The sequence below is a fragment of the Bombus vancouverensis genome, chromosome 2 (genome assembly GCF_051014615.1).
Source record: "Bombus vancouverensis nearcticus chromosome 2, iyBomVanc1_principal, whole genome shotgun sequence".
NCBI lineage: Eukaryota > Metazoa > Arthropoda > Insecta > Hymenoptera > Apidae > Bombus > Bombus vancouverensis.
Genome location: NC_134912.1, coordinates 16,344,759 through 16,363,514, shown reverse-complemented (window position 1 = coordinate 16,363,514; position 18,756 = coordinate 16,344,759). Strand labels below are relative to the sequence as shown.

The 18,756-nt window shown below is 33.7% G+C and overlaps 3 protein-coding genes and 1 long non-coding RNA gene across 5 annotated transcripts in view; 2 read left to right on the top strand and 2 right to left on the bottom strand.

Annotated features, from left to right (window-relative positions):
• oys (lysophospholipid acyltransferase 6) overlaps positions 1-18,756 on the bottom strand; it is a 32,261-nt gene that overhangs the window by 5,812 nt on the left and 7,693 nt on the right. The window contains exons 2-3 of one of the 2 annotated variants that reach the window (XM_033351056.2): positions 1,564-1,709; positions 599-676 (exon numbers count right to left, since the gene is read on the bottom strand). In XM_033351056.2, coding sequence (XP_033206947.1) covers positions 599-676; positions 1,564-1,709 — 224 coding nt within the window. The remainder of the gene's footprint in view (positions 1-598; positions 677-1,563; positions 1,710-18,756) is intronic. The other variant, XM_033351057.2, reaches the window with a different exon arrangement.
• On the top strand, positions 5,745-7,440 carry LOC117166772 (hymenoptaecin-like). The gene is made up of 2 exons (XM_033351060.2): positions 5,745-5,913; positions 6,794-7,440. Exons 1-2 carry the CDS (start codon positions 5,827-5,829, stop codon positions 7,151-7,153), a joined length of 447 nt encoding a protein of 148 aa, XP_033206951.1. The 5' UTR covers positions 5,745-5,826; the 3' UTR covers positions 7,154-7,440.
• Positions 9,453-15,315, bottom strand: LOC143303855 (uncharacterized). The gene is made up of 2 exons (XR_013060516.1): positions 13,108-15,315; positions 9,453-11,274 (listed from the first exon to the last, which is right to left on the bottom strand). It is a non-coding gene; the product is annotated as an uncharacterized LOC143303855 (long non-coding RNA).
• On the top strand, positions 15,435-16,793 carry LOC117166771 (hymenoptaecin-like). Its single transcript, XM_033351059.2, has 2 exons — positions 15,435-15,616; positions 16,146-16,793. Exons 1-2 carry the CDS (start codon positions 15,530-15,532, stop codon positions 16,503-16,505), a joined length of 447 nt encoding a protein of 148 aa, XP_033206950.1. The 5' UTR covers positions 15,435-15,529; the 3' UTR covers positions 16,506-16,793.

Below are 18,756 nucleotides of genomic sequence, written 5' to 3'. Positions count from 1 at the left end.
AAATTTTTAGATAAATTTCGATATAAATATAGGTTCGTAATTATTGTTCAAACTACAAAGAGTATAATAAAAAGATGTTTTTGGATTTTTATTATCTATGAAGTATTATTACGAGAAATTATAAATTTTGTAAAGGCACATTTATGTTTCCATTGTGTTAGTTTTATTACGCGATACAAAAAGATTTGAAATTTATTCTGAGAAATTTATTATTTCTGGAAAGAAATTGCACCGTATTTACATGCTCTAAATTGATAACGTGTAAAACGGGACAGAAACTTGTATTTGTAGAATACTTACGTTTCTAGTCGATATTTTATAGTGTTCAAAGGACAAGCGAGGGAATTCTAAGTAAACCGTAGAAAATAAATCTTCACAGTAAATCTTACACTATGCTAAATCACATATTTCAACATAATTCACATATTTTCGTGGTTAGTGGGATAATTTTTCAAGAAAAATATTTTTCATCGGGGAACAGTACTTTGTCAAGCTGCGCAAAGCTTTCATAGGATATGAAATCTATAGTGACTAATGAAACGAATCAATGTGCCCCATAGTTATAATTATAATGAAAATATCGATGTAAATAACTTGCCTCTGTATATTACGAGGATTTTGTGTGCGCATTGCTATGTAACATAAGGCTGGGAGGCCTGCAAGGTGAATCGCCTGCCTGAAAAGATACGAGTTTTCTTTTTTAATGAAGCAAGGTGGTTAAATATAGAGGGGGTTCTCAGGATGCTACAAACATTCTTTTCCGTTTATCTTTTTTTTTTTTTTTTCTTTTTAGTCTCATGCACTAATCTATACAGTTAATTCTACTGTACAGGATATGTCCACTTTTAATTAATATAATAAATGTATTTTATAATGTTTTCTAAATAAAGACTTATTTCAAGCGAAGATCATTTTAACGTACGTATCTTTAACATAGCATATAATTATTAGATCGTGAATTTTCATGCACTTATGCAAAATTCAAACAGGAAGATATATAAAATGTATTCAAAATTGAGTTCTTGTTATAATTTTTAATAGGTGAAACAGATTTCTATTGGAATTTTATTTCTGCAGTTGATAGTTCATAGAAGAATAAATTTGTATAAAAATCCTCAGTCTAGTTATTTTCATATAATATGTTTATAATATGTATAAAGATCCAGATATTATAATTAGAAGGTTGGAAGAAAATCACACAATGTTCGGGGAAACAATTAATTGTAATCATTCAGATATAAATATCTCGACACTTCTTCAAATCGTATATTTAACAAAAAATCATTCCTATATCGAATTTTTCGATATAGATGGGTAATTATTTTGATTTCTCTAAATTTAATACATAGAATCGCTACTGTTCGTACCATGAAAAGGTATTACATCCAACTTAAGATAAGTATCAATAAATAAAGTTTCTAATGTATCAATTAATCATGGGACATCTTGTACAATAGCATGAGTGTATAAAATGGCCTTTTTGCACAACACTATCATGCTTATCAGAGATACGACACTTTTCTCAACTAATTGATTTCTCTTTATTTACGTAGATCTGTTTACCTGCCGAAGCAGAAATATCCAAGCGCAAGGCCGATGACGAGACCAAATACATGTCTGGTGGCTGCTGTCACGGCAACTGGACTAAGAAACGTTCTCAAAAACCCAGCCAATATCAGTGCTGTGAACTGTGTTAGTAGAAAATTCATCTGCACATAATCAAGAAAATGCATGTGTTACGATATTGGCCGATGTAACCTCGTCTTGAAAAAAAAAAAAAAAAAAAAAATTAGATATTAACACTTCGTAGGCAAACTGGATCCATTTTTACCGTTTTGCGCTTACAACGAATCTCGTAAGAATTCTGGAATACTTATCGATATCGCGACTAAGTTATACAGTTCCTTGTTGCGTTAAATATTTGAAATTTGTTACAAGAGAGATGAAAATTCACAAGAAAGAAACTCAAGCGTGAAATTTCACAAAATTTTGCTCGATGATTCAGTTTGCCTAACATCGTCTTATTGCCAAATTTTAATGTGATGTTCGAATTTCAATTCAACTATCCAAGCTTCAAGATAATTGCCAGTTTCAATACAACGTTCTTAATTATCTAATAACACGTTAGTTGAAATTTATTCCACCTCCTGCTGCAGAAAGATCACGGTTATTACGTTCAATCATTCCTTCAAACGTCAAATACTATTGCACAAGAAACAGGCATTCGATTTCTGTCAAACAAGACTTTAATATTGCGGTAGTTTCTCGAACAATGTAACGTAAAACGTAGCTTGGAATTTCATTCATACATGATTCTAACATTTCGTCATAATTTTAAAGATTCCAAAAGATCTAACTTATCCAACAAATTTCTTCAACACAATAAAACAGGAAATAAGAAATATACTCAAGTTCTATTAAGCTCGATTTACTCGACTACATTTGAAGAATCGGGAAAATAACTTAGCTCTTTACCAGCATAAATTTATCTCATTTACAGAACTGCAAAAACTCTTCAAATTCTTCGATCAATAAAATTTCCTAAGCGCTAAAGTCTATAAGAATAAACTTACATACATGTAGTAACTGATGGATTCTTAGAGTAAGGACAAGTAAAGAGGTATACTTCTGGCTATCTTTGTCTAGACTTATGTGGAAAAACTCATTTTTTAGATCTATCGTCGTAAAAAGCTGGGCGCCCTGCAACGCGTCTAAAACGTCTTCAATTAAAGGCAACGGAAAATGTGGACACTCGATGAGTTCGTTAAGCTCACGAAAATCGACGCAAACCCTGATGGAGCCATCTTTCTTTCGGACTACCACTATCGGACTCGCATACTCCGAGTCTGATGATTTGATGACGCCCTCGTTTGTCCACGCTTCCATCAGATCGTCCACCTCCTTTCTTTCCGACGGCGCCTTTTCTCAGTACATCCGGCGCGTCCTCGTGACCGTCGGTCTGACCGTCGAGTCGTAAAAAGGTCACCTCGCCCCGTTTGACTCGCAACTCTACATGGTCTAAGAAATCAGTACCTAACAGCAGGCTGTGTCTTGTCATTACCTTATTCGAGACAACATGCAGGGTGACAGTAAAGTCGTACCTGTCGACCGTCATTACCTTTGTAAACTCGCCCCAGGTACTATTGCCAGCGGAACGAACCATCAAACCTAAGTTTGCAGTTTCCCAGGGGTGGTGATCCTAACCTCGCATACTCATCCGGTCGTATAAACGTGAGGTCACTACCTTAGGCCCTTCTCCCCGATACTACATACATATTGCGCACTATGATTATAATTGCAGAAATCCTATTCTCAGAGAACCGAATCACTCTGAAAATGAGAAAATTTGTAGAATTCTTTAAGATTCTTCGCTTAACGCTGTTTTATTTTTCCTTTTTGAATTCCTGTGGTACTTCCCGTTAAATGATTCTTTTAAAAGGCAAACTCTGCGTTTCGTTTTCTTAAGTTCATTAGTCAGAAACACGATTAATATCCAACTTCTAAAAGATAAATGATTTACACCATACGTTCGTAGTTTGCATAATTGCAAGGTAAATTTTCAGAAACAGCGCTCCTAACATTATTAGTTTTCTCTGTTTTGTGATTTTCAAATCGATCAATGCGACTTCCCAGTGACGCAAATTTAATTAGCAAACTAACGTGTAATTACGTTTGCAGATAATTCCTTACATTTGTAAAGATATAGTTGAGTTGCGTCACTTACAAAACAAAGGTATAAACTGCCTCAAACATTAAGACTTCGGTGACAAACTGACGAACGACAGAAATGATCAACGGACTATGGATGCATTTTTCTTTCCTTATCCGGAATTGGTTATTTTCTGAGTCAGTCCTCACGGGGAAGAACTGGAATAACCCTGTGGTATGTAATGAAAGATATGTCTTGAGAAATCATACTCGGGCCAAGATTAACCGTTATGTCAATCCTATAGACCAATTGTCACAACATTCATGTTTCACGCTTGTAGATTAGAATTCTAAAAGTAGTGATCGCAAAACGTGGAAATTCTGAGTAACCACTTTGGTCCCCACGGGCTTCTCTAGCTCGTAAAGAGCAACAGAATGTGCATTGTACTCGTATGAACTACGAAGGTCGCGTATGAAAGAGAACACGCTAGCCTATATCGTCCCTATTGTTCTTCGGTGTTTATAATGCGTAGTATTCATAGGATAAAGCACAATTTTGAAAAAAAAGAAAAAAAAGCACTGTAAATTACGTAGGTAGAGCGTTATGTTTGAAGAACCATATATTACAATCTACATTTGATTTGATATATGATGATATGATTTGATATATTACAATCTACAATTTTGAAATGGTAGAATGTAATGCAGCATATAAAAATAACGGTGAAAGTTAAAAAAAAATGTTGCTTCGCACGCGAAAATTATTACGAAGATAATTTTAATTACAAACTATGTTCTCTGCGTGGAAATACATATATATTCTAAAATATTAATAAAAATTTCTCGTCTGATGCATCACTTACTTTATATTTATCTTAAATGTTCATCCGTGAAGCAAATATCGTAACATGCATACATTTGTATCGTTTCCCACGTGTGCAAATAAAAATAAAACAGGTCGGAATCATGCCACATTCCAATACATCGTATACGACGCTAGAATTGATCATTATGAAATTTCATTTTTTCATTCGTTATAAAATCTTCTTAATCGGATAATTTTGCTCGCATTTAAAGCGTTTTGTGAGAATAAGGCGGTATATGAGGTAATTCAGTGTTTCAAGAATATTAGATTTAGAGAGCTAAAAGTATCAATTACATGATAACGCGATGCTGCAATTAGAAAAAAAATATACTTATCTAATATCATATATAACATAATATCACTATCTTGTACACCTGCGCAAATTTGATTTCGAACCAGATGAATCATGATTAAATGTTCTTGAAGCCATTCGATTTTCGCACGTGCGTACAATTTATTTGCTAATATTCCCCAAAATTAAATCGTTCGTCGACAAACAAATTAGGACATTGAATATTATCTGGTTGTTTCTGACTATGCAGTAATCTTTCAGTTTTTGCTTCCCAATCTCAGTTTCATTTCAAGAGACAAATAGGATAATAATGTTCTGAGAAAACCTTCGACGTAAAATGGAAAAACGCCCAACTTGTAATTTTTTCGTAGAAATTTTATGAATTTATAACGGGACATTTTAAAGATTCGAATTATTTATTGCAAAATATATGTTATTGGTAATTGTATCGTTAAGAAATTATTGGAGGTTCCAACGAATTATTGTGGGGCTATTAAAATATTCAAAAAAAAATAAAAATTTCCAATTTATCAATTTCATCATTGCAAAATTTGAAATATTCTACGAAGACTTCTTTCTCCTTATATTATACGGATATCGGTATTTATCTAACGATCGAGATCAAACAATACCAAAGAAAAAAGATGAAATAAAGAACGTAATTGAAAGTTATACAGAATGATAATCTAATCTGTATTCTAATCGAACGCATAAGCAACGAACTCCATTAATAACTGAACATACGCATAATGTACACTCGTATTATTGACCTCCGATGACCCAAGAGTGGGATTCCCGGAGACAATCGCAGAGACAGACAGAAAAGCGGATAAGGAACCGACGGTGATCCCCCGGCTGGAATCGCCACGAAGAAGACAGGGAAAAAGCTTCAGCACAAAAATTGGTATATAAGAGCAAGCTCCAGCCGATTGTGGTATAGAAATCAATCAGCTCTAAAAACAAGAGCATCAGAGATCTTGTATCAAAGAGTTCCAAGTGAATCAAAAAAACAATTTCCAAAATGAAATTCATCGTACTGGCTCTCTTCTGCATGGCTGCATACGCTGCTGCTCAAGAAATTGAACCTGAAGCTGTGGAAGAATACTACGTAAGAACTTTACTATATAATTAATTTTAAAATTGCTACTTAAAAATTAGCACTAAATGTGATTGAAACAATATTACAATAGGATAGTAGTTGGATAATTAGTACTTTCATCTAATAAATGACAATTTTTAAATCTGTAACTCTGCAACAATTTGAAAACTGCGTATGGTTTGGTTACAAATATGCAACTTAAAAATGTCATTAAGCGAGAGTTGTCTATGAAAATCTATAATAGAACGAATTTGAGAATTTTGAAAAATTTTCCAACCCTACATCTTAAACTTAACATTTCTATCCTTGTGTCAAGTTAACGCTTCAAGCCTTTAGATACTATGAACGCATACATGGTACACGTGCACATGGCACAATCTATTAAATACCATTAACAAAAAAGGAAGAAATAAAACAGAGAAACATCGTTCAGGAAACTTAAATAATTCCAATAGAAATCCATTTTTTAAATCGCTTCCCTATCGCACAATTCGATTAATATTAGCAGTGACATTTCTCAAATTCTCCTGCATAATAACACCAACAGCTTACTAATAGACCAAATACAGTTACACGTGAAATTTTTGTAAATTAGCAATCGACCGATTATCCTATTTCACATAAAATCGTAAAATTATAAACTTTAAACGAACATTCTAAAAATTTGTAGCTTGTCAATTTGCCGAAGTTACTAGTTAATGGAATATTATTCAACAATTGCGATCAAGTATCGATATTCGAAACTTGCCTTACAGCCATCATATCGTGAACTTTCCCGTTCCACCTCTCCGTTTCAAATTCCTTTTCCTATCGAGCCCGAATATGTTCCATGAAAAAAGGCTCTAGTCCCGTTCTTCGTTAACTGTGAATCCACATTTTTTTTTCTCAGGGCTCTCCTCGTTTTCGACGACACGCCGACCCTCAAGGGTCCCTCGTTATCAATGGACAGAAACCATTGAGCGGACCGGATCGTCGCCCATCCTTGGACATCGATTATCATCAACGCGTCTACGACAGAAACGGAGTGAACGCGGACGCTTACGGTGGACTGAATATTCGTCCCGGACAGCCTGCTCAACCACACTTGGGTGTCCAAATCGGGCGTGAATACAAGAACGGCTTCATCAGGGGATACGGCCAGGCTGAACGCGGTCCTGGCGGCAGAATCTCGCCCAGCTTCGGCATTGGTGGTGGATTCAGATTCAGACGCAACGTCGATGACATGATGTCAGAGGAACTAGGATATTAGATCAATCTATGCGTACAGTTAACGATTAGACTACGGATTTTTCTACAAATTCATAATTCTTTTGGACTCAATTAGAGAAACTTGGACAGAGATCAGCTTTTACGTGATATCAATTACTATTAGTATTGTCCCGTATTAATTGCATTTATTTAGTATTTAATGATTATTTATTTCAGATATGCATTTACTTTGTTTCATTTCGTATACTTTATATAATTGATAAGACATTGACGATTAAGAGATTGTACTTAAAAGAAATGATAATAAATATAATGTAATAACATAAATGGTGTATAGTTATTTGTCGCCAATGATAAAGGTAAACGAACTTGTCGAGTGCGAATGAACTTTTAGCGCATTGAGTACAAGCGATAAGCGTTTAGAATGTAACTAGTGCTTTTGATAGCTGAGCTTGGCAGTGATGAGGTTACAGTTATTGGAATACACGTATAGCATAGAACAACGGAGGATACGCGGCAATAAAACGATTTTGCTCGTTTATTTGGATCAATGTGATTTTGAAACAACCTGTGCCGCGTACTTTTGGGAAAGAATTTCGTGAATAAAGTTAAAACATTACTTTTTAATAAAAATAAAAATAATGATTCTGTTACTAAAAAGAAAATATGAAAAAAACAGATATAAATTCGCTAATTTAGCCATTACACAGTAAATAAAATTCGATCCAAAACAAAATATTTGAATAGCAAATACTAGTAAAATCTTGTATATCTAAGAATGAAGTAGAATATATGATGTATCTTAATTTTAGACCCAGTAAATTAAAAGCACAGAACTTATCGGAGAAAATTAATCAAACGTAATACTTACAGAATTTATCAAACAATTAACTCTGGAATTTCTAAAACAGTTCCAAAGATAATCTTTGAAAGCAGAATACGATAATACTTCGTCGTAAAATGTTTAAAACGTGTCAGCTCGTAAGAGAATAAACTAGGTCTCTGATATACTAGCACGAAAAAAAAAATTTTTTCCATGCCAATAATTTATATATAACTTAGCAGTGTAGTTGACGTTACAAAGAGTGCTATAAAGAAAGATATTTGACATACGCAATCACTTTGTCATGATGCAATATCGTAATATCTTAAACTCCATTATGTATTCGAACATAGTTTAATTTCTAAGCAGTGGTTCGATGCAGGATGACCAATGGAAAGCACTGATATACACGTGACTGTGTTCTGTTGCGTCATTGTTATTGCCATAGGTGCTGTTTCACGTTCGAGCTTGCAATTGAGATATACATCGATACGAGCTTTTAAAAGGTTAATGATACTATTGAAATGCTTTATAAAATTATAAAAATTTCAGATATGGGTTATATTTGAAATATCTATACTTCTTTCATGGGAATTTCACGTGGAATTACACGGGAGTTTGATCTAAAATTCTATTAAAAACAACATACATATGTATGTTATATACGTATTAAGTTGTTAAGTATGTTATGTATTAACATATATATGTTATACGATACGGGTGATGCGAATACACAAAATCATAAGAATTAATTTCGATTTCACAAGAAAAATGTACGCTAAACAAATTCCGAATGAAGCTCGTAGGAACGTTTCTCGGTTATCGCTGACATCTTACTGATTTTATCATACCATTCGAACAATCACCTCATGAAGATAAGTTATCGAATACGGTAGGTCACCGTTCCGCGAATTATTATCTCACGCATTGCACTTTATTTTTCTTTAGCCGAAAGCATTTCTCTCGATTTTTATCTTTTTTTCGATTTTATTGAAAATGTCCTGAGTTAAAAAAAAATTTCATTTTCTGCCACTTCCCTTACATTTCTAACAATAAATAATTATTGCATTTTACAAAAAATGACTAGAGACATCGAAAAATATGGTTGTAATACGTTGTTCCTCCTACGTATTATCAACTTTATTATTGACACGTTTCACAAACAGCATAAGATCTTCTACCAGCCAAAAAATTATGGATTGTCGCCTGGGGATATTTATGCATGTGAGTAAGCAGAAAATTTTTTAATAGGAAATATATTTAATACACGATATATGGAGATTCAATAAATATCAAAAGTCACCAAAAATGTCCAGTATACCGAATAAATTTATAGTTCGTACATTTAAAATTCTTCGTAATTTACAAAATTTCTAGAACTTTATAATTTAACTCTACCTACATAAATTCTCTTAGCAGCACAAAATTATTTGCTTCTTAGTTTTGAAGGTATAAAATACAAATTTATCAACAAATACCTTTTATTTCGAATAAATCCGATTTTAATTTATTTAAAAATAAATAAATATTTATTTAAAAATAATTATTTAAGAACATCCGCAAAAATATGTTTATAATTAAACTCTTGTTCAACTAAATTTCTGTATATGAAATACTATATACAGTGTAAATTTTTATACTCCACCCGCTATCTGATACCAAGAGAAGTATAAAGCCGTATAAATTAGGCCTATCTACCTTAAACCGCCCTAATTGTTCGCAATGAATTTTGGAGCTACCATTTTAAATCACACTGAACTAGTTCCTGTACAATTATTCTTTTCTCGGATTCGTGCTTCTCGACAATTTCTCAATCCTGATCGAGAAAAACTTCCCCATTTCATCCGCTAAGAAAGGCACCAGTGACGAATAACGTATGTCCGTGGCCGATGAAATGCGATAACGCGACCAGCTGAAAGATCACTTATGTGATTGATTCTGAGATCACGTGCAGATTTTCCTTCAAGCTCGTTAGATCAACTTTCGTGATTAACCGATTATAGAGCGCGAATTCTGCGCACGCATATCTACTATCAAATGTCGTGATACCACATGTTAATACGATCATTGAAACATTTTCATTCGTGGCATTCTGATACATCAGCGACCTTTTATTCGCTTATACACTCTGTTAAAAATAATAAAATTGTTTGTGCGATCTGTTTGAGGAAGACGATGTCCGAATAGAAAATCTGCGGGCAATTGGATCTATTACCTTTTCGTTTCCGCGTAGCTGTCGAAATAAAATTCTGTTTCAAAATAGAACTCCGATGAGGAAGAGGGACATTTTTAACTTAGAACTGACGACGATTCGCATTCGAGTCTTATTTTTATCTGACCAAATTATACATTTAAAAATGTATTGCACATTACATAAATTTTTATTACATCTTATTCGCAGAATCGAAATACGGACATGGCGCCAAAGTCACAGGATATTGTCCATAGTATAATGCTAGTGACTCCCGTAGAAGTTAACGTATGGGTAGAATATATAATGCATATGGAAAATAAGCTTATTATACACAAACTCACACATTTACAACAAACGTTATGAACTTGCATAATTCTTATAACACTGTGTTATTCTTATACCGCCGTGTTAAAATAATTACACTCTCTTCGAAATTATATTTTCCATTTCATTAGTATAAGATTTCCGATTTGCGCAATAGCAAATTACTCTTCTTTCAAGTTGTACCGTAGGTAGTAGCTGTTTCGACACTTATGGAGAAACAGTTCATCAACTCCCTGAATGGCTGAATTGGTCCTCCAAGCCCTAATTAGAGTTTAGAGTGTCCTGTTCACAAATGACTAAATTGAAGAAATCTAGAACAAGAGAGCTGGCAAAATTCAACATCTAAGAAATAATCAAGAGATTGTACGAATCTAGTTCACGTCGCTTCTTAAAAAACAATGAAACACCAACCGATACAATGAGACTACTGTCCTCACAGATTTTTTTTCTTATACGCGAACTCACTTTCTTCTTTCTTCTGCCTTTTTCATCCGTTTTTTCGCAGAAATCAAAATGGGTGGGTATGGCGATAAGGGATACCAATTAAAGTAACGGTATTTAAAGTTGAACACACGTACGTAGAAAACACGTTTAAACCACATTCTTGCACGTAACTGTAACTTGTGTGACGCAACGGTACCTGATGTTCTTGCGCGAAGATGAATGGAGACCGCGAACAGTTAGTTCTTTCTTGTCTCAGCTAACAAAATAGAGCATCAGGTAGGTTTGAATTTCCAAATACCGTGCAATTAGAGGTTTGTTGGAGAAGAAACGTACGACTAGGAAATCCTTACTTATAGCTAGTATGACGACTCCAACTCTGAAAAGAAGACACGAGAAAATCATCTTGATTTCTCACATAGAAATGATAAACAGGAAGCAATTTGTCGGTCTTCAAGCGTTGACGATCAATCTTATAAAATGACTTTGTCATGTGTTTTCAACGATACGGACATCGATACTGCTTTATTTCTAACATGGTTAAAGGCGCTTATATTTCTCTTTGTCATATGTTGTCAAATGGAATATTGTATTTTGAAATAGTGCGACTAGAAACGAATAGTGTTAAAATGTAGTTTTATGTTGGAATATTTGAATTGCAATAAACGTGAATGAATTGTTTCCGATTTTATATAAATCATGGGCATAAAAACGAATCTGAAACAAGCGTTAATTCATTTATACGCTGAATAAATTCATAGAAATGAGTGTTCTTCGCATAAATAATCTTTTCTTTCTCGAGCGATTGTCTTTCCAGAGAGCAATACCATTAACGTGCTAACTTGTACAAATCTCATTTTTTATATAGATTATAATCGCATAAGCGGAAAGTTACTTTATATTAGAACGGGACAAATTTTAAAGAATACAACGGGGCAAACGGAACAATTTTATAAAAATATATTATAATTGACAAGAAAAGCGAATGTACGATATAATTTAATGTAACGTAACAGACGAACGTTTAATATGGATGAAGTAACAAACAAAAATTTTGGTTGCATACAAATATCAATTTTAAACTTTCTTCTGTCTACCACTGTAGATATACAAGTACATTATTAATTTTTGTAATCCTAATTTAATACGTAACATTTAATACACCTGAAATTTAAGAGGAAATTTAAGAGGATATTCATTTGGAGTACATATGTGTAAATTGTATGGAAACAGTTTTGTAAAAATTGCTCGGCACATAGCAACCGTAACAGAAATTAGATTGATAGTATAGTAAACGCGAAACGCTAAAAGTGAAAAAAAAAGATAGAGAAAACGCAACTTTTTAGAAAACTACTAAGTCAGCAACTTGTAGCAGACAGAAATGAAAGTACAGACATTGTGAGTTAAGATCAAAGTTTACTGAAACAACATATAAATTATTGCATAAACTGTTACACTGTTACATGTTATCTTAAATGCTTTTCAACGTTATAGGATCAAAACTTCTCCTGACTTTAAAATGTAATTACTTTCCGAATTATTTCCCAAAATTAACTTTTATTATAATTATCCAAACGAGTGATATGTAAATATACTTCGCCATATTATAACAGACCAAGTATATCATATAATACATACCACATAATACTAATGTTTCTTCAAATTTGTGTTAGTATAATTAAAGCCTGAGACTTGAAATAAACTTTATAAGAACGTTATAAAACCATGATCTCAGATTTACTGATAATAGCACTTCATTTCTTCAACACAATAAAACAGAAAATAAGAAATAAACTCAAGTTCTATTAAGCACCATTTACTTCGCTACATTTGAAGAATCGGGAAAATAACTTAACTCTTTACCGGCATAAATTTATCTCATTTACAGAACTGCAAAAACTCTTCAAACTCTTCGATCAATAAAATTTCCTAAGTGCTAAAGTCTAAAAGAATAAACTTACATACATATTGCGCACTATGATTATAATTGCAAAAATCCTGTTCTCAGAGAACCGAATCACTCTGAGAATGAGGAAATTTGTAGAATTCTTTTGGATTCTTCGCTTAACTGTGTTTTATTTTTTCTTTTTGAATTCCTTTGGTACTTCCCGTTAAATGAGTCTTTTAAAAGGCAAACTCTGCGTTTCGTTTTCATAAGTTCATTAGTCAGAAACACGATTAATATCCAACTTCTAAAAGATAAATGACTTACTCCATAAGTTCGTAGTTTGCATAATTGCAAGGTATATTTTCAAAAACAGCGTTTCTAACATTATTAATTTTCTCCATTTTGTGACTTTCAAATCGATCAATGCGACTTCCCAGTGAAGCAAATTTAATTAGCAAATCAACGTGTAATCACGTCTGCAGATAATTCTTTACATTTGCAAAGATATAATTGAGTTGCGTCACTATCAAAACAAAGATATAAACTGCCTCTAACATTAAGACTTCGGTGATACACTGACGAATGACAGAAATGTAGATCAACGGACTAAGGATGTATTTTTCTTTTCTTATCGGGAATTGGTTATTCTCTGAGTCAATCCTCACGGGGAAGAACTGGAATAACCTCGTGTCGCGTAATGAAAGATACGTCTTGCAAAATACTCGGGCCAAGATTACCCATTATCTCAATCCTATATACGGTTTGTCACAACATTCATGTTTCACGCATGTAGATTAGAATTTTAAAGGTAGTAATCGCAAAACGTGGAAATTCTGAGTAACCACTTTGGTCCCACGGGCTTCTGCAGTTCGTAAAGAGCAACAGAATGTGTATTGTACTCGTACAAACTACGAAGGTCGCGTATGAAAGAGAACACGACAGCCTATATCGTCTCTATTGTTCTTCGGTGTTTATAATGCGTCGTATTCATAGTATAAAGCACAAATTTGAAAAAAAGAAAAAAAAGCACTGTAAATTACGTAGGTAGAGCGTTATATTTGAAGAACCCTATATTACAATCTACATTTGATTTGATATATGATGATATGATTTGATATATTACAATCTACAATTTTGAAACGGTAGGATGTAATACAGCATATAAGAATAACGGTGAAAGTTAAAAAAAAAATGTTGCTTCGCACGCGAAAATTATTACGAAGATAATTTTAATTACAAACTATGTTCTCTGCGTGGAAATACATATATATTCTAAAATTTTAATAAGAATTTCTCGTCTGATGCATCACTTACTTTATATTTATCTTAAATGTTCATCCGTGAAGCAAATATCGTAACATGCATACATTTGTATCGTTTCCCACGTGTGCAAATAAAAATAAAACTGGTCGGAATCATGCCACATTCCAATACATCGTATACGACGCTAGAATTGATCATTATGAAATTTCTTTTTTTCATTCGTTATAAAATCTTATTAATCGGATAATTTTGCTCGCATTTAAAGCGTTTTGTGAGAATAAGACGGTATATCAGGTAATTCAGTGTTTCAAGAATATTAGATTTGGAGAGCTAAAAGTATCAATTACATGATAACGCGATGCTGCAATTAGAAAAAAAATATACTTATCTAATATCATATATAACATAATATCACTATCTTGTACACCTGCGCAAATTTGATTTCGAACCAGATAAATCATGATTCAATGTTCTTGAAGCCATTCGATTTTTGCACGTGCGTACAATTTTTTTGCTAATATTCCTCAAAATTAAATCGTTCGTCGACAAATAAATTATTTTTTATGCAAATTAGGACATTGAATATTATCTGGTTGTTTCTGACTATGCAGTAATCTTTGAGTTTTTACTTCCCAATCTCAGTTTCGTTTCAAGAGACAAATAGGATAATAATGTTCAGAGAAAACCTTCAATGTATCAATATACGTATCATTAATAACATTTAAAGATATCCCTCACATTTACAAAATTTGACCACCATAAGAGCACGGTTGCGTACAAAGTGACGAAGAACGCAACGAATTTAACACTAAAAACTTGTAATTTTTTCGTAGAAATTTTATGAATTTATAACGGGACATTTTAAAGATTCGAATTATTTATTGCAAAATATATGTTATTGGTAATTGTATCGTTAAGAAATTATTGGAGGTTCCAACGAATTATTGTGGGGCTATTAAAATATTCAAAAAAAAATAAAAATTTCCAATTTATCAATTTCATCATTGCAAAATTTGAAATATTCTACGAAGACTTCTTTCTCCTTATATTATACGGATATCGGTATCCATCTAACGATCGAGATCAAACAATACCAAAGAAAAAAAAATGAAATAAAGAACGTAATTGAAAGTTATAAAGAATGATAATCTAATCTGTATTCTAATCGAACGCATAAGCAACGAACTCCATTAATAACTGAACATACGCATAATGTACACTCGTATTATTGACCTCCGATGACCCAAGAGTGGGATTCCCGGAGACAATCGCAGAGACAGACAGAAAAGCGGATAAGGAACCGACGGTGATCCCCCGGCTGGAATCGCCACGAAGAAGACAGGGAAAAAGCTTCAGCACAAAATTGGTATATAAGAGCAAGCTCCAGCCGATTGTGGTATAGAAATCGATCAGCTCTAAAAACAAGAGCATCAGAGATCTTGTATCAAAGAGTTCCAAGTGAATCAAAAAAACAATTTCCAAAATGAAATTCATCGTACTGGCTCTCTTCTGCATGGCTGCATACGCCGCTGCTCAAGAAATTGAACCTGAAGCTGTGGAAGAATACTACGTAAGAACTTTACTATATAATTAATTTTAAAATTGCTACTTAAAAATTAGCACTAAATGTGATTGAAACAATATTACAGTAGGATAGTAGTTGGATAATTAGTACTTTCATCTAATAAATGACAATTTTTAAATCTGTAACTCTGCAACAATTTGAAAACTGCGTATGGTTTGGTTACAAATATGCAACTTAAAAATGTCATTAAGCGAGAGTTGTCTATGAGAATATAAAATAGAACGAATTTGAGAATTTTGAAAAATTTTCCAACCCTACATCTTAAACTTAACATTTCTATTCTAAAAATTTGTAGCTTGTCAATTTGCCGAAATTACTAGTTAATGGAATATTATTCCACAACTGCGATCAAGTATCGATATTCGAAACTTGCCTTACAGCCATCATATCGTGAACTTTCCCGTTCCACCTCTCCGTTTCAAATTCCTTTTCCTATCGAGCCCGAATATGTTCCATGAAAAAAGGCTCTAGTCCCGTTCTTCGTTAACTGTGAATCCACTTTTTTTTTTCTCAGGGCTCTCCTCGTTTTCGACGACACGCCGATCCTCAAGGGTCCCTCGTTATCAATGGACAGAAACCATTGAGCGGACCGGATCGTCGCCCATCCTTGGACGTCGATTATCATCAACGCGTCTACGACAGAAACGGAGTGAACGCGGACGCTTACGGTGGACTGAATGTTCGTCCCGGACAGCCTGCTCAACCACACTTGGGTGTCCAAATCGGGCGTGAATACAAGAACGGCTTCATCAGGGGATACAGCCAGGCTGAACGCGGTCCTGGCGGCAGAATCTCGCCCAGCTTCGGCATTGGTGGTGGATTCAGATTCAGACGCAACGTCGATGACATGATGTCAGAGGAACTAGGATATTAGATCCATCTATGCGTACAGTTAACGATTAGACTACGGATTTTTCTACAAATTCATAATTCTTTTGGACTCAATTAGAGAAACTTGGACAGAGATCAGCTTTTACATAATATGAATTACTATTAGTATTGTCTTGTATTAATTGCATTTATTTAATACTTAATGATTATTTATTTCAGATATGCATTTACTTTGTTTCATTTCGTATACTTTATGTAATTGATAAGACATTGACGATTAAGAGATTGTACTTGAAAAGAAATGATAATAAATGTAATGTAATGACATAAATGGTGTATAGTTATTTGTCGCCAATGATAAAGGTAAACGAACTTGTCTAGTGCGAGTGAACTTTTAGCGCATTGAGTACAAGCGATAAGCGTTCAGAATTTAGCTAGTGCTTTTAATAGCTGGGCTTGACAGTGATGAGGTTACAGTAATACACGTATAGCATAGAATAATGATTATACGTGGCAAAAATGATTTTGCACGTTTATTTGGGTCAATGTGATTTTAAAACAACCTGTGCCAAGTACTTTTAGGAAAAAACTTCGTGAATTAAGTTAAAATATTAAGTTAAAATATTATGTTAATATATTTTTAATAAAAATAAAAATAACAATAACAATAAAGATTCTGTTAGTAAAAAGAAAATATGACAAAGTAGATATAAATTCGTTAATTTAACCATTACACAGTAATTAAAATTCGATACAGAACAAAATATTTGAATAGCAAGCATAAAGCTGTACAAATCAGGCCTACCTGCCTTAAACCGCCCTAATTGTTCGGAATGAATTTTGGAGCTACCATCTTAAATCAGACTGAACTAGCTTCCGTACAATTATTCTTTTGTCGGATTCGTGAGTCTCGATAATTTCTCAACCTTGATTGAGAAAAACTTCCCCATTTCGTCCGCTAAGAAAGGCACCAGTGACGAATAACGTTTGTCCGTGGCCGATGAAATGCGATAACGCGACCAGCTGAGAGATCGCTTATGTGTCTGATTCTGAGATCACGTGCAGATTTTCCTGCAAGCTCGTTAGATCAACTTTCGTGATTAACCGATTATAGAGCGCGAATTCTGCGCACGCATATCTACTATCAAATGTCGTGATACCACATGTTAATACGATCATTGAAACATTTTCATTCGTGGCATTCTGATACATCAGCGACCTTTTATTCGCTTATACACTCTGTTAAAAATAATAAAATTGTTTGTGCGATCTGTTTGAGGAAGACGATGTCCGAATAGAAAATCTGCGGTCAATTGGATCTATTACCTTTTCGTTTCCGCGTAGCTGTCGAAATAAAATTCTGTTTCAAAATAGAACTCCGATGAGGAAGAGGGGCATTTTTAACTTAGAACTGACGACGATTCGCATTCGAGTCTTATTTTTATCTTACCAAATTATACATTTAAAAATGTATTGCACATTACATAAATTTTTATTACATCTTATTCGCAAAATCGAAATACGGACATGGCGCCAAAGTCACAGGATATTGTCCATAGTATAATGCTAGTGACTCCCGTAGAAGTTAACGTATGGGTAGAATATAAATATGGGAAAATAAGCTTATTATACACAAACTCACACATTTACAACAAACGTTATGAACTTGCATAATTCTTATAACACTGTGTTATTCTTATACCGCCGTGTTAAAATAATTACACTCTCTTCGAAATTATATTTTCCATTTCATTAGTATAAGATTTCCGATTTGCGCAATAGCAAATTACTCTTCTTTCAAGTTGTACCGTAGGTAGTAGCTGTTTCGACACTTATGGAGAAACAGTTCATCAACTCCCTGAATGGCTGAATTGGTCCTCCAAGCCCTAATTAGAGTTTAGAGTGTCCTGTTCACAAATGACTAAATTGAAGAAATCTAGAACAAGAGAGCTGGCAAAATTCAACATCTAAGAAATAATCAAGAGATTGTACGAATCTAGTTCACGTAGCTTCTTAAAAAACAATGAAACACCAACCAATACAATGAGACTACTGTCCTCACAGATTTTTTTTTCTTATACGCGAACTCACTTTCTTCTTTCTTCTGCCTTTTTTATCCGCTATTTCGCAGAAATCAAAATGGGTGGGAATGGCGATAAGGGATGCCAATTAAAGTAACGGTATTTAAACTTGAACACACGTAGGTATAAAACACGTTTAAACTACATTCTTGCACGTAACTGTAACTTGTGTGACGCAACGGTACCTGATGTTCTTGCGCGAAGATGAATGGA